Genomic DNA, 16,763 nt, shown 5'->3' on the forward strand with positions numbered 1-16,763 from the left:
GTTTGTGCTGGCATGCAACGGCCTGGTACTGGTCCATGGACCGGTGGTTGGGGACCCCTGTTATAAATCACCCATAGTTGCTTGGATAGTGAGATGGATGGCATTTAATTTAATAAATAAATAAAAAATAACTCAAGGTGGCGAACATACTTCATAACCCTTACTGTTCCTGGTTTCCCCACAACAACAACCCAGTGAGGTGGGTGAGGGAAACTGACTAACCTAAGTTAACCAGCAGGCTTTCATGTGCTATCAATTTCTCAAACAGAGAAAGAAACTAAATTGATGGGCTCCATTGCAGCATAGTGCTTCACTTTCATAATATAGACAAAACTGCTCTTCCCTTGGAGTTTAAGGTCATTTCAGTTGTGATATTAAAACAAATCTGGGCAATCTGGTTTCACTTTTGTGTTTGGAGTGTGGGTTTGCCAAGCAATATATTTTACCAAGGTACAAAATTATTTTTACATTTTGACTTTAACAGAAGAAAATATTGAAGAAATATTTTTACTTACGATGAAAGAAGGATGCTTTAGCTTAAAGTCTTAACTTTTAATAATTCAAGTGGAAAAAAATTCAAGAAGTTTCAGAGTCCAATATAGTAACGTGAAACATTTTGTCATGTTATTTGTATTATTTCATTATCCCTTTTTTGTTATTTTATCTGGTCTGATGAGTTTGTTTATAAGTCAGATTCTGATACCTCTTCTTTTGTAAAGTTTCTGTTAAGGAATTACAGGTGTGAAGAATACATTTTCAATTGCACTTTAACATATCTATTAAAATTTTAACATTTCTGCCATCTGCTATAGTATCTTACTGTACCAAATACATATTCATATTTAGCCTATTGAACACACTCATTTCTTTTGGCTGCTTTCCAGAATTATAAACATATATTCATTTTGTTTTGTGTCTTTTTTTTAAAAAAAGGAGAGTATATATTTGCATATTGTAGTATCCAATCTGGATTGGTCACCGGAACCAGATGTTTAGTCTTCTGAACTTTCTGATTCATGCTGAAGCCCATCCTCAGGGAACTTTTCTCTCTACATAGATAGATTCCTCAAAACAAATATTCATGACAGTGGTCTATTTTTTTAAAAGGTCACAGGTTATTTCAATTCCTAAATTACAAATGTTGGTGACTAATTAGGTAACAAAATATTGTATTTATTTGCATTTCATTTTGATTACAAATTGAGAGTATTATAAGCAAAAATCTCTTTGTGTGTGTTTGTGTTTGTATAGATATATGTTTGTGTTTAAATTGAGCACTTAAAATGCTTAATTAGTAGAAGACTTATTATTCTACTCTCTGTCGCCGTCATTACTGTATATCATCCCAATGCAAGCCAGAATTTCACAATCAATATTCTGAATAGCAAGATGGGTGACATATAAAATTAATAATTAACTAAATAAATAAACTAAATTAATAAATATTGCACATTTAGTCCATTTTCTTACATTCTCTAAAAATCCTAGACTTCCTTATGTTTGAGGAAATAGATTAGAAAGTAAATCAAATATGTGAACAATCGGTTCTCTGTGTGGATATTGCTTCGGGAAGTCCATTTTGGGCCTGGGCAACAAAAAATTAGCTACCGGTTCTGCCGAAGTGGTGCGAACCAGCTGAATCCCACCACTGAAGTAAGGCCTCAGGGAGAGTGCTAACAACCAGATGACTGCAAAGAAAAACAATCCTTCCATATCCCAGGAACCATCCGGTCAGAACATCTCCTTCCATTCCCTCACCATCCAGTCTCAACTATCAATACATATCCTTCCATCCATTGCACCATCACAAATGATGAAGCTTCTTGGATGAGAAGCAAAATATTTTGTCGTTCTTCCTCAAGGAAAAAGCAGCCAGTTGCCTTTTGAAAGAGCATCTTTGAGACAGCTATGAACCTCACAGACATTACAAAAGAAGAAGAGTACAGAAGTATTTATACTTCCTTTCATTTTCCCAGTACTGCTGCAATAAGCTTGGGGAAACATACTGAAGGTTTTACAGCATAGCACTGCAATAGGAAAGAATGTCATTCTATTGTTTTCAGTCGTCTCTTGCCTAGAGATGATAAAGGGAGTCCAAAGTCCCCTTGTGACTGGGAAAAGCTGTTAGTATATCAGAAAAAGAAGCGAAACTGTGCTACTCAAAATGGTTCTTGACATATCTTAATATCCATCTGATGATTTAATAGCATAGTTCACTTGTGGAAATATTTCATCATCTTGGTGGAGCTGATTGTTTTCCATGAGCGATAGGCAATCCCTGCTGCTGCTAATCCAAGCCTACTATTAGTTTCTGGAGGCATTAAGTCAGGAAGAAAATGCATTTACAATTGTGGGAAATTGTTCTGCTTGAATAAGGGATTAGAGACAAAGGTAGTTAGTTTTAGTAAAGGAAAGGGATATGCTGAGAAAGGAAGAATGCTATCTCATTCAAATACAATAACATTGATGGATATAGCAATGTGTGCCTATCTACTTAATTTGTTTCTTCTAAGCATCTCTACATGTTAACACAAATTTGCTACTTCCAGAAGGCTGCTGACAGCTTGATGGTTGATGTTGTATATGTATTTTTTTAATCTAGGCTCTTGCTTGCTTGATAGATTTATTTTTTCCAGAAAAGAATCAAAATATTCAGCATTTTTCCCTCTCATAAGACAGTCATGTTTCAGTAACAAGAGCTACAACTTTATTAATGTATGCAAATGAAATTAAAGTGTGGCACTTGGGGATTCAACTGAAGAACAAGTGAAGCCCACCTGATGTGATTAAGTTTTCCTTAGACTAGCCTTGCATTGATGTAGGCAGCATGTCCATATATGTGTTTAACTAGTTTCCAGTTTGTGAAAAAAGCCCCTCCCATCTACATTTCCCTCTCAAAACCACACAGGATCAGACATGTCAAACATGCGACGCCACGTGATGTCGCACAATGTATCGGAGCTTTTTGCCATTGCCGGCAATGGGGTGGAGGCAGCTCCGGTATGATGAAACCGGCCCATGGGCTGGCAGTTTGACACCCCTGATTTAGATGGTCCCAGCAAGTATCAAAACAGTACATTTCTTTTCCAAAGACATTTTTAGAAAATTTATTTACTTATGTATCGTAGATTGCTGTCTTGCTCTCTTTCTTGCCCCACCTTGTCAATGTGAATTCCTGTTGGTGGTTTTACATTGATCCATCCCAGGGGTCCCCATGCTTTATTCAAAATAGAAGAAAAGTAAAACTGTAGTAACCAAAATAAAATCAAAGCAGGAGGTAAGAGAGAAAAGAAATTCTGATTCAGGTTTGCACTTGATTTAATATTGTTGTACCTTTTTATATCTTGTTATTCTTGCAAATGTTTCCAACACACCCATTATATGCTGCCTTTTATTCCTTAAACTTCTTATGTCTCTCTTTTGGAGTAAAATTCCATCCAATTAAATACTTTTCTCATTCATTCATCATCCATTGAGTACCTGTTCTTTTTTTCCTTTTTTTCTTTTTTTTTTAAATTATTTTCTTTTTCATCATACACCATACCCCAAAACAAACTTAAAATTCATAAACCTAAATCTTTTCTTTTAACAGAACAGTGCTGTACATTTTAACCATTCTTTACATCTTATTTACATTTTATTTACATCATTAATTATATCTTTTTCTTTCTCTGTTCTAGCCAATTATAACATTTATTCCAAATTTCATAAAATTATGTCGCCTCCTTGTCTTTTAATTCTAGTGTAAGTTTATTCATTTCTGCGCATTCCAAGATTTTATACATAATCATGTCATTTGTGGGTGTATTTTCACTCTTCCAACATTGAGCATATGCTATCCACGCTGCAGTCAATATGTGTATAATGATGTGTTGGAGTTGTTTTTCAATCTTTAAATTTATTATGCCCAAAAGAAATAATTCCGGTTTGAAGTCCATTTGTACCTCAGTTATCTCCTGTATCCAATCTCTTATTCCTTCCCAATAGTTTTTTGCTTTAGGGCACAGCCACCACATATGATAAAATGTTCCTTCTCTGATTTTACATTTCCAGCACTTCGCATCCATATTTTTATGCATTTTGGCCAATCTCGCCGGTATTAAATGCCATCTATAAATCATTTTATATTGATTCTCCCTGTATGCAGTTGATAGCGTCAATTTGCAATTTATATTCCATAATCTTTCCCATTCCTCTAAATTTATATTTCGCCCCACATTTTGTGCCCACGCTATCATCGGCCCCTTCATTATTTCTTCCTCTAACTCTATCTCTAATAAATATTTATAAATTTTTGATAATAATTTTCCTTCCTTATTTATTAGAATTTTATCAAGTTGATGTGGGGTCTGACTTATTCCATATTCTTGCCTATCCCTATTATATCTAGATTGAATTTGTAAATACAGCCACCAGTCTATGGGTATTCTTTGTTCCTCCAACTCTTCTCTTGACTTAAGATTTCCTCGGTTATCTAGTAAGTCTTTGTACCTAATCATCTTTTTTCTCTCTAATGTATTGGGTGAATCACTGCCTCCATTGGCGAAAACCAATTTGGAATTTTCCCATAGAGTCTTTTTTTATTTTTTCCCATATCCCGATCAATGCTCCTCTTATCTGATGTTGCTGGAAATATGCATATGTTTTCTTCTGTTTCCTCCATAGGAATGCATGCCAGCCCGTCTGTAAATCATGTCCCTCAATCATTAGTATCCTTTCGTTATCCAAGTTTATCCAGTTTTTGATCCATTATAACCGTGCTGCATAATAATAAATTTCCCATTTAGGGAGTCCAAGACCACCTCTACTCTTACTATCTTGTAGCATTTTCATATTTATCCTGGCTTTTTTGACCACCCAAATAAATTTATTTATTGCTTTATCCAATTCTTTAAAAAAAGTTTTCTCTAATTTTATTGGAATTGTTTGGAATAAATACAATAATCTTGGTAATATATTCATTTTAGTCAATGCAATCCTGCCTGATAGTGATAATTGGAGTTTCCCCCAGGTCTCAAGATCTTGTTTCATTTTTAGTATCAATTTTGTATAATTGTCTTCTTTTATTGAGGTTAACCAAATTCCTAAGTATTTAATCTTTTTCGCTACTTGTAATTCCAAATTCTCTTCCAGTTTCCTTTTTTGTTTATCGGTTAAATTTTTTACTAACATTTTAGTCTTTTCTCTATTAATTTTTAATCCTGCCACTATTCCATATTTTTCTATTTCACCCATCAAAATATTTCTTCTCTCTATAGGTTCCTCAATGAAGAAAGAGTACCTGTTCTTATGGCATTTAATTTCCTATTATATTTCTTCTAATTTGCAAACACATATACTCATCACATGCAAACTCATATACCTTATATACGGGTAACAAACTGAGTAAAAGTATGTTCTTACATTTAACATTTTTTGCTTCTTTTGCAAACATTCTTTTTCTTTCTTCACAGTTGTATGAACATTTGCAAGTTTTAACAATTCTCCATCATTTTTCATATATTTAGTAAATATTCTTTTTGGATAACTACTGTATGTCTTCATGCTAATTTTTTTTCACTAAAGCTAAGTTTTACTCCATAAATTACTTCACACATTATGGAACTTAGGATCATTCGTAACTGCCTCACAAGCCAAAATACCATTCTAGGTATCCCATCAACAAGTTACTTACAGGATCCATTTCTGTTTCTTAAGACATAGATATTCGCATCGCTTGACAATATTTGTGTAGTCAGTCATTCACTTGCAAGATTATTCTGTTCTCTTCATGGCTTCCACTTGAGTCCCCAGAGCTTGAACTTCTTTCAGAATCTGTGATACTACAACCTATAGTATAATAATAATAGCCACTGTTTTACAGTAGTTTGTCTTTCCCCTCTCATGTATTAACAAGAAGAAATAATCAACGGACTTGTCTTAGAAGTTACTCTGCCATGTCCATGATCCTATTCCATTTCATTTCCCCTATTTTTTATTTTGTGTGAGAGCCTGAAAACTCTTTCTGAATTCCAGTAATGTAGAAGATAATACATTTTTTTTTTTTTTGCTTCTGCTTGTTATCTTTTTCTGTTGGGTTTGCCTGGTGGAGTGTCTTATTGAAAGTTGCTTTCATTGTCAGCTGTATGACTTCCTTTCTTTGAACTGATAAATCTTCATTCTCTCTGATCAGTAGAAGTGGCTGTTTGCTGCTTCAATACATCAACTTTTTCTTCAAGGGCTGCCACTAGTTTACAGCTACTGCAAGAATGTATGTTATTTTTTTCTCATGCAGGAAGGCAAAAATGCCAGAAGTATTCTAGGTTACCACTGTTGACTCCTGCCATCCATTTTTGAAGTGCTTATGTTATTTACTGGCTATCCATCTCTATAACATGCTTTCTCATTTTTAAGGTCCTTTCATGTTTCCTAACATTTCTTACCAGTCATATTTAAAATTATTAAACCCTGATGTGAATAAAAGAGTTTTTAATTTATTATGGATAAGAAAGAGAATTAGTATTTCTGGTGTCAGCTACTTTTGAGTAAACTAAAAGTCAACTAGAAGATTAGAAGTTAGTCTAGTTAGTGCAGAATCTGAAAGGTGACATGAAAGGAATGAAGAACATGTAAGCATAACAATTCAAATTTATTTGTATTATATGTTCTTCTTCACAGTACTATTTCATCACAGTACAATCTTTACAGTTTCCTTCCTTTTTTGTACAGCCATTGCATGGTTAATATAAGGTTTATGCGCAATCAAAGCTTATTTCAGTAAAGTGTTTTGCAATGTTTAAGATTACTTTCAATAGGTGGAGAATTACAAAACTTCAGGGCAGTAGAATAATGAAGTAGCTAACCATTCCTGCAAAGTTTTGTTTGTTTGTTTCTAAATGTAAAAAAAATCCAATGTATTCTTACTTAGCAACAGTGGAAAACAGTGCAAAAAACAAGAGGGAGGGAGGGAGGGAGAGAGAGAGAGAGAGAGAGAGAGAGAGAGAGAGAGAGAGAGATGTTTTGGGGATATGGTCAAACTGCTTCAGTCTTACTTCTTTTTTAAAAAAAAGTCAATTGACCTTGTTTTATACAAAGGAGAAGGTATAATAATGCTAAGGTGAAAGACTATCTCCATTAAAAAGTCAAAAAGACCAAGGGCACTTATCTCTGAACAAATTAACAAAAACAGATAACACTGATGAAGTCATTATCTCAGCCTAATCACATTTTAATGTATTGGATGGTCAGTGATGTCCTTTTTTATTGAAAAAGTCTATTAACTAAGAAGCTATTGCATAGAATATTTGCATTTTCTAATTCTTAATGCATTTTCTATTAACAGATACAGAAGTGATATATAAAAACAGGAATGGACATGTTATTAAACTGAATGTAAAAACAAATACAACTACATTATTGCTGGAAAATGCAACTTTTGTAAGTATTCTTAATTTTTAATAAGAAATTACATTGCTCTTTTTTTCTGAATCTATTTGCAAGAGTTATTTCAAATCTACCTCATATATAATTTTGAATGTGGCATGTTAACTATGGCATGTTCTTGCCTGCTTTATGGAGTCACAGATAAACAAAACAAGAGACCATGAGACCAGCAAGACTGATTGATATTGATTGGTAGTACAGATACATACTCTCATTATTGAAAAATCAATTGATTATTTATAACATGTGGGTTACTGAATAAAAAATGTTTATGGCATGCCATTCTTTAATTGAATTATATCTATTTATTTTTTCCATTTTTGGTAAGAAGTGTTATTTAACTGTAAAATGCAAATTTTAAAAAGGACAAATAAGAATGTCATGTAAAACAGAATCTTTATTGGTTATGATTGTACTTGTAAATTTTAGCAAATAAAATCTTCAACATTTATAAAATCTGTTCAGAAGTCAATCTGATTTTTCTCTGAAGGTAGTCAGATAGCATCTTTTCCAGCTAACAAATGTTATTAAAAAGTATAAATTTAATAAGCTGCAGTTCATGTTGCAGGGGACAGTGTCTGCTTCTTTTCTATCACTCACTTCAATTCTATGAATTGTAATTGTTGAAAGATTTAACCTGGAATTAGTGAAATAAAAGTTGGGACATAATGATTTGATAAGCAGTAAGTATAGAATTAGTTTGTGTTCAATATAGAACTACTTGAATGTGTATAACTAGTTTATTCATTATGATTTAAAGAAAATTGTGTCACTGGAATCTGTGAAAACAAGAAAATTAAAGGTAGAAAAGGAAAAGGATCTGCTTTGTAGTGATGTTATATCATTCTCCGCTTGTCACTGTCAATTAGAGAATTAAATCCCAATCATGAAAACTTTTTTTTTCAAAAAAGCAAGATTTATTGCTATTCATTTAATAGTTGTATATAATATACAGGAGCCATAGTGGCACAGTGGTTAAAATAAAGTATTACAGGCAAACTGCCCACAGCTAGAAGTTCGATCCTGACCGGCTGAAGGTTGACTCAGTCTTCCATCCTTCCGAGGTTGGTAAAATGAGGATCCAGATTGTTGGGGGCACCACTTACAGGGCTGTAAAGCACTATGGAGTGATATATAAGTCTAAGTGCTAATGCTATTACAAGTGCTATAATATTATAATTAATCAAACAGAAAGACTCAATTCACCCAAGTTATCCTCTCTTTTAAAGCACATAATAGCTTCTTAATTCATCAATATGGATTATAAAGCTAAAGATACACAACTTTTTATTGGTTGTTTTTGCATTTTTATGATGATAAAATATAATGATTTAACTCTATCAAACTAATACTTTTTATGCTATTATTTTGTGGGCTATAAAGTATCATGTTAAAAATCGAAAATCGAAAAACAAGCTACAAAACAATATAATTGTAAAAGAAGGAAACATATTTACCCAAGACATTTCCTGTCAGAAGCAGATTTCATTAATCCATTATTCCAGAAAAATTATCCTGCATTTTACTTTCCAGCTCTTTCAATTTTATGGAATTTGGTTTTGACATTATCTTCAAATTAGAAAAGAAATTTACAGATTTTTGGGGAGTGATTGTCCTTCTTTCACTGTACACTTATCTTGGCTTCCATGCTTCAATTCAGTTCAAAGAGGACATACAGAGTTCATCCCATGGAAATTTCTCAGATTGGGCAGCTTCTGTGTATGAAACATTATGATAACATTTGAGATATTCCAGAGAATTCTGCATTATTGCAAAATGATTTAAAAAGTGACCATAGATTAAACTATATCATATGCAGTATTAGGTTAACATACAGTTCTCTTAGTTTTTGTTTCATTTAATTTTAGTAGATATTATTTAGAAAAGCAGAGCAATATTAGCACTATAAAAACACAGCAATTTGTTAACTAATATTTGTATTTTCTCCTAATATTTAAATTGTTCTTTGTTTAATATCCCAAATATTATTACAGTACTACCAATTTATGTCTCATTATTTAATTTGTGAAAGATTTTAAACTGAATTAAACTTAGACTTCTCTGAAGCTCAGTTGGAGTGAGAATATAATCTGTAGTCCTTGGTTTACAACTATTCGCTTAATGATAATTCACAGCCTCTAGAAAAAGTGACTTAAAAGTGAAGAAATTACTTAAGACTTGCCTTCACACTAATTGGATAATGTGAGATATTGTAGCATTGTACCACCCCTCACTATTATGACATTGCAGTTCAGGAGCTTGGCAACTGGCTTGCATTACAACTGGTTGCAATGTTCTGTGGAACATAATTGTGACATATATATATATATATATATATATATATATATATATATATATATATATATATATATTTGAAATCCTCATTGAGGAAGTTGGATTTGCCTAATTACCACGTGACTCATTTATCAACCATGGTAAAAATTGTTATAAAATTGGGTCTGATTCAAATTATGATCACAACAACTTGTGAAAGAAATTCCAGTTCCATTTGTGGTTGTAATTCAAGGACTACCTGTAATTTTATTCATGCATTTCTTTTAAATTTATACCTTTAAAATTCTGAACATAATTGACACAAATTTGGTAAGGTAGCTCGGATAAAAATTGTGTATTAATGATTTATTGGGTGATAGTAAACAAAGAATCTGAGATAATAACCAAAGAATCTGTTTGGGAATACATTGTGTACCATTTGCAGTGAATATGATCTGGGTGCAAAATTACTCAGATCAGAGACATACATAAGAGTGGGTAAGTATAGAAAGAGAAAGTAGATTATTTTAGGGGCCAAGAATGGGTCAGAATGTTGATTGCTTGATAGGTCTCTGCTTGGAAAAGAATTGCTTGTTTTGAATACATGATTAAAATTTAATTCTATTAAAAAATAATTCTGTTCAAAAGATAAAGTAATGAATTTAAATGCTAAATATGACTGATTTGATTGTTTAAGATGAAAGATTAAAAGAATTTTTGAAGAATGCAAAGGTGATGACAGATTCTGAATGTGGGTCAGAACATAATTTGTGGGTAGGGATTACATCTTGCTAAGAATTGGACAAAGTGATTGTTATTGTTCTCCTATTCAAAAGGCAAGGTAGCAAAAGTGAATTTAAAAATTACATGTAGCTCTCTCTCACACACACACACACCAAGGGGCTGATGATGATCAGGCCCTTTTGTCCCTCTGACTAGCTTGTCTGGCCCAAACACACTGACACATCTTGTGGGATTTGTGAGGTTTTAGCTAAGATAACAGTCCTCTCTAGTCAAAGGTGATGAACCGGGACACTGTTGCTGGATCTGGAAGTCAGCTATTTTTTGAGTTCTGCTGCTGGATTTGAATTGTCACTTCACTTCACATGTCACAGCATTTCTCTCCTTCAGAACAACACTGTCTCTCCCCTCAGTCCTTACTTTCCTGCCTTTTTCCAGTCTCTCCTCACAGTTTTGTCTCCTCCTTTTCCCCCTTGAGCTGCTGGGACTTGTAGTTCTGCTCCCCTACACTTTAATGCAGGTCCAAGTCCCCCCCCCATTTAGAATTCAAAAGAAGAGGTTCCACCCACCAACCAATCAGGTAACACCAGCTAACTGACTTATCAAAGATTGGCTGTTTGTAGTTGATCACAAAAGTTCTTATCCAGATTGAAGAGCCTGGGAATTTGGATAAATGTGCCCAGGGGAGGTGCCTGGCAGAATTCTTATGGAAAAGATGTAAGAAATGATAGTGAACCAAAAATGTGTGGTGCAATGTAGCTGTATTTTGGGCAGGAATTGGGCAATTAAATCTTTTCCTTTCAATAGGAGATTAAACATTAAATGAATGTAAGAAATAAAAATTACTATACATTTGGAGATTTGGTGAAAGTGTATGTTAAAGTGAATAGACTTGAAGGGTCAAATATTCTATACAAATTGAGAATTGAAAGTTGCTCACTGATTGTTATAAGAGTGGTATATGGTGAAATAAAGTAGGCATGGGAATGAGTGGAATGTTTTACTATTAACAGGGTGTAAGTCAGGGGCATCCCCTTGGTTATTTAATGTATATATGGACAAATCCATAAGAATTTTTGTATACAAGGTTTGTTGGTTGTGATTATGAAGCTTTATCTACTTGAAGAATCTCCTGCAAATGCTACATAGAATGTATGGTAGCTAAAGAATGAGGTCTAAACATCAATATATCAAAGACTGAGGTAATTGTGTTTGACATGAAAGTTCTATAAAAAAAATTGCAAGTTATAAAGCATGCCAGAAAGATAGAGCAAGTAGTGAGTTTGTACACAATGACAGAGATTTTACTTGGATGGGAAAATGGAGACATTTTATGATGTACAAATGCTGATAAATTATGGTTCATTGTATGGTTGATTTGCAGATTTGTGTCTAATAAAAATGCACACTATGGTGTAGAAAAAGAAGTCTAGCTAAATTGGATAAGCTAAAATGAAAACTATATTTTTAAAGAATCCAAATACAATATGGGGCAAGGAGCAAAACTGGATAGGGGCTTTTAAAAGTGTTTTTGAATACATTTGAAAATGTTCATATATAAAATTGGAAGTATCTTGGCCAAGACACTTCCAATTTTATGTGGGAGAAAACCCGAACAACCAAAGACCTACATACAAACACCCACGAAAACCTCAGAAAACATATATACACACACACACACACACACACACACACACACACACACACACACTCTTCTGGAGAAAAAAACACTTTGGAATTTATATAAGCATATATATATGTTTTCTGAGGTTTTCGCGGGTGTTTGTATGTAGTCTTTGGTTGTTCGGGTTTTCTCCCGCGTAAAATTGGAATGTCTTGGCGACGTTTCGACGAAGTCCCATTCGTCATCTTCAGGCTGGTGTTTTCAGCTTCGTGCTTCGAGCAGCAATGTGATTCGTCACCAGCCTGAAGATGACGAATGGGACTTCGTCGAAACGTTGCCAAGACACTTCCAATTTTACGCGGGAGAAAACCCGAACAACCAAAGACCTACATATATATATATATATATATGCTTAATTCTGGAGAAAAAAACATACTTTGGAATTTGCAGTGCAGGAAATATTAATGTAAAATACTACAAAAATAAAAAAAATGCTTCCCAAATTTCCCATTCCTATGGGGCACAGAGGCATATTAACAAGTATCCTGTTGTGGACATTGCCCTCCATATTTTTCTTTCTTGTTTTAATTCTGTCAAAGCAGTTGTTTAAAGATATTCATCCCATCTTTTCCTTCATATTTAAGTAGCTCTTTTGTCTAAAGTTAGGAAATATATTCAGCTGAGATGAATATATAGTTTTCTTGCTACAATTATAATTTGAGCCTTCTTTTATATCACATCCATTAAATCTTCCCATCACCACCAATAACTTTTGATTAAATTGTAGCCTCAAATTTAATCGAGTGTCATGTATCCTTATCTCGAAAAAGATATTATTAGTTTGACAATGCTTCTTTTTCCTCTCTACTTACCATACTAGTGAGAAGAGTTTGTTTTTGTTTCTAAATAGAAAGATCAGAAGAAAATAGTTAAAGACAGTTAGGTGCATGATACATTTTCAGAAATCATGCTGCTGTCTTTTCCAAAGTAATTTGCTTAGGGCAAAAATAGACAGACTTCATAAATAACTGTTTCGAATACTGCCACAGGTTACAAATTTACCCATAATTATTTAGATCCATGTTTACCTAAAATCTGAAAATTGCTTAGACTTAAAGTTAAAGGTCATTTTAAGGATTTTATGCTGTTTACCAGGATTTTCATCCTTTTTTTCTTTTATTTTCAACAATAAATCAACATATTATAGCACCAATTGCTTTGAAATGTTCTAAATACTTTAAACTTGAGTTTTACTATTGTCCTTAAACATTAAACATAATTACCTGTAAAGCATGAAATGAGTTAAAATGAATATTTTGCAAAGAATATTAGCACCCCTCATCCAAGCAATAAATTAGTAGCATTCCTTGGAAGACTTGCACTACTTCTTGGAAGGTATTTTGCAATAGATTAAGTGTGCAAACACACTGTGGACACTGACAGCAAACCAACATGTTTGTAGCATTTGCAGGCAGAGGTCGGGGAGGAGCAAATAACTAAAACAATGTCCCAGCTTTGCAGTAGCAGCTCCATTCCTGTTCTGTGTTATATCATCAGATGCATAAACTAAAGCAGTTAGGGTTGTAGTATTATTTTCATCATTTTTAAAAAAGCATCAGAATCAGTGGTGGGATTCAAATATGTGACCAATTGGTTCTCTGTGTGGATGCCGTTTCCATTCTGGACCTGGGCAACAAAAAATTAACTACCAGTTCTACCGAACTGGTGTGAACTGGCTGAATCCCACCACTGATCAGAACTTGCATATGCACATATAGTATATGCACAAGCCTTTGAAGGCAGCATTCTTAAAAGATGTGGCTACTGTAACATTGCAAAAAAAAAAAAAAAAAAGGTCCTTTGTTTACATTAACAAACTTTGTGACAAATTCCTTTTGAATGCTTTCACAACCCTGGTATCAAATGTCTTGTGCTTTCTATAATCAACTATGTGAGACAGGATAAGTTATTTGCAGGATTAACTCTCCCTGAGGGTTTCTGCTCATCCTGTTAGGTTACGGTAGATAGAATGGATGTACTCCAGGTCTCTGTCCTTAAATGTTACTACCTGATGGGATCTCAGTGACTCCCCCTCAGTGACTCCCCTCAGCTCTTTGGACCTGATATCTGAGGGATCCCTACTCTTTTAGCCTTCTGGAGGTTGTGAAGACTGGGCTTTTCCCCCAGGCATTGGGCTAGGATGGGGATGAGCTATGAAGATGTTTTGCTTGGTGGGAAGGGTACTTTCATTTTTAACCATCTTTTTATGGATTGTTGAGAGCCTCCTAGAGTCATTACATCAGCTACAAGACCATATCAGTCCTGTAAATAAATTTACTCGCTTATATCTTCATAGGTAACTTTCAAAGCATCCAGATATTCAGTATCTCCAGATTTAAGATATGTTCTCCTTGCTTATGACATTAAACAGGTAAGCACAAATTGAAACATTACGTACTAAAATATATGCTATTAATTGTCTGAACAATGTTATAATGAAATAGCCTAGAATCTGAAATAAATATGCTTCAATACAGTTTACTGTTAATGAGTTGGAATCAGAACTGTATTTACATTTACTTTTTTGATTAAATTGGATTTGAGTAGTATTTGAACAAAAGGCATATATATAAGACTGTTCTGATAGAATCACTATTCTTAAATGTTTAAGGATAACCAGTGTCTTTAAAACAATGTAACTTTGTAAAGTAAAAGTCTGACAAAGATCAGCAATCAAGAAACTTACTTTAGAAATAAAAGGTAAATGAGAATTGGGTATATCAGATCAGGAAGATTAGTAAAAGCTTAAATAAAATAATTTAATTATATAAAGTAAGTGGTATAGGATAAAATCTTAACACATTCCCATGCTTAGGATTTGGCCTTGAGTTGATAAAGGATCCTTTAGTAGTTTGCCCTCCCATTTTAGGAGAAGTACTAACTGCTGATTTCCAATTTTATATCTAGTTGGTTCTGACAGAAATGATGGTTATCATGATGATGGTGATGGTGATGATGATTTTCTGATTTATCGAATTCATCATTTGCTACAAAAGTATTGTATCATAAATGTTTAGGGTTCTTTTAAAAAAAAAAAAACCACAAGAACTGCCTGTTTGTTTTGGAATGATCATTCAAGCTACTTTCCTGGAATGAATTTGCATGCATACATAAACAAATCAGTAATGTGATGTGCTTAAAGTAAGAACATGTGCATTTTGCTTTAAAACATTATATCATTACAAATTCAACTTATAATTTGTTCTAATAAAACTCTATTGGATTGAATACTGAGAATTTTAATGAAAATAGCACGGAGCCTAAAATGAGTGCCATGATTGCTTTGCAAGCATTGTCATTCTTGGCACTATTCATTCACTCTTCCACAATTCACATGCTAGTGGATTGCACGAGATTACATTGCCATTGTTACTATTGCTTAGGAGAAAAGAAGAGCAAAAAGCTGACTTATGATTTTTCAATTGTCTTCTTAGTTATGTTCTCTTTCACCAGTTTCTGAAAAAGTTTTAGAATGGTATAGAGTTTTTATGCATCCAAGATATTTTGATTATCACAAAATCAGGAAAAGAATTCAGAAGGTATGAGATTGGATCCAGTCTAGGTTTTAACAAAGAACATGAAAGCTCTCTTTATAATGACTTTATGGGCTCACCATGCAGTTTCCTGGAAAATAATGCAGAAGTGATTTGCTGCTTCCTTCTTTCAGAATTTTTTTTACTCCTGTAAAAATAAAATTTATACATTTTCAATATTGCTTTCACAGATATATCTGTCTTGTGTCTGCTATTCTTAGATAATTTTAAATACATGACCAGTTACTTACATTTGTCTGAAATGGTATAGGATTTCCTGCCTAAGTGGGAGGTTGGACTAGAAGACCTCCAAGGTCCCTTCTAGATTTTATTCCATTCCATTCCATTCCATTCTATTCTATTCTATTCTATTCTATTCTATTCTATTCTATTCTATTCTATTCTATTCTACATGATGTGTTAATAAACAATGAACTTGAAACTATTACTACAGTTCTTAGTTTTTGAAGTCTTCTGAATGAATAGATCTAGCTGCTGGAATTACAGTTAAGAAATCAACTTTCAGGGCAGATAGCTAGGGTTTGCAACAGAAGTTCTCATTGTGAAATATTTCTCTTAAAAGCTCTAGCAATTCCATATGATATATATCCTCTTTGTGCGCCACTGCCTTCAGCCAGTTTCTTACTATTTATTAAATTATGTACTGCATTTCAGTCCTGAGGGCACTTGCGCAGTTATTCCACTCCATTTATTGCACATATTGTATCTGCTTAAGTTTTGTTTATTTCTTTTATTTCCTAAAACTTGAATTCTTTCAGAAAATAGGAAAATGTTCATGGACACTTTTTGTTAATTGATGTATACCCTTCTCCCATTCCACCCATTCCATTGTACCTGTTCAATCCAATTTAGACTTTCCTTCCTTTTAAAGAAAAGGAAAAACATATAGGGAAATCCAAGAAAACAACACTTATGCTATATATTGCATAGCTTGCCCCTCACTCAACCATTTGTTTTTATTGGTTAATTGATGGATTTATTGATTGAATTACTTGCAAAGTACAGATTATTTTTTAATGGAACTTGCCAGTAATGAAATGCTTTAGAAAACTCCAAAATATCCTATTGCCATTCCAGATCATACTGAT

The 16,763-nt window shown here is 33.4% G+C and overlaps 1 protein-coding gene across 5 annotated transcripts in view; it reads left to right on the forward strand.

Moving 5' to 3' along the window:
* Positions 1 to 16,763, forward strand: part of DPP10 (dipeptidyl peptidase like 10) — a 621,333-nt gene that overhangs the window by 495,117 nt on the left and 109,453 nt on the right. For all 5 annotated transcript variants that reach the window (XM_039328209.1, XM_039328210.1, XM_039328207.1 and 2 more), the window contains exons 4-5: positions 7,322 to 7,416; positions 14,418 to 14,492. In XM_039328209.1, coding sequence (XP_039184143.1) covers positions 7,322 to 7,416; positions 14,418 to 14,492 — 170 coding nt within the window. The remainder of the gene's footprint in view (positions 1 to 7,321; positions 7,417 to 14,417; positions 14,493 to 16,763) is intronic.

Source organism: Crotalus tigris, unplaced genomic scaffold (assembly GCF_016545835.1).
Source record: "Crotalus tigris isolate CLP2741 ecotype Arizona unplaced genomic scaffold, ASM1654583v1 scf7180000024374.3283719, whole genome shotgun sequence".
NCBI classification, from domain to species: Eukaryota; Metazoa; Chordata; class Lepidosauria; order Squamata; family Viperidae; genus Crotalus; species Crotalus tigris.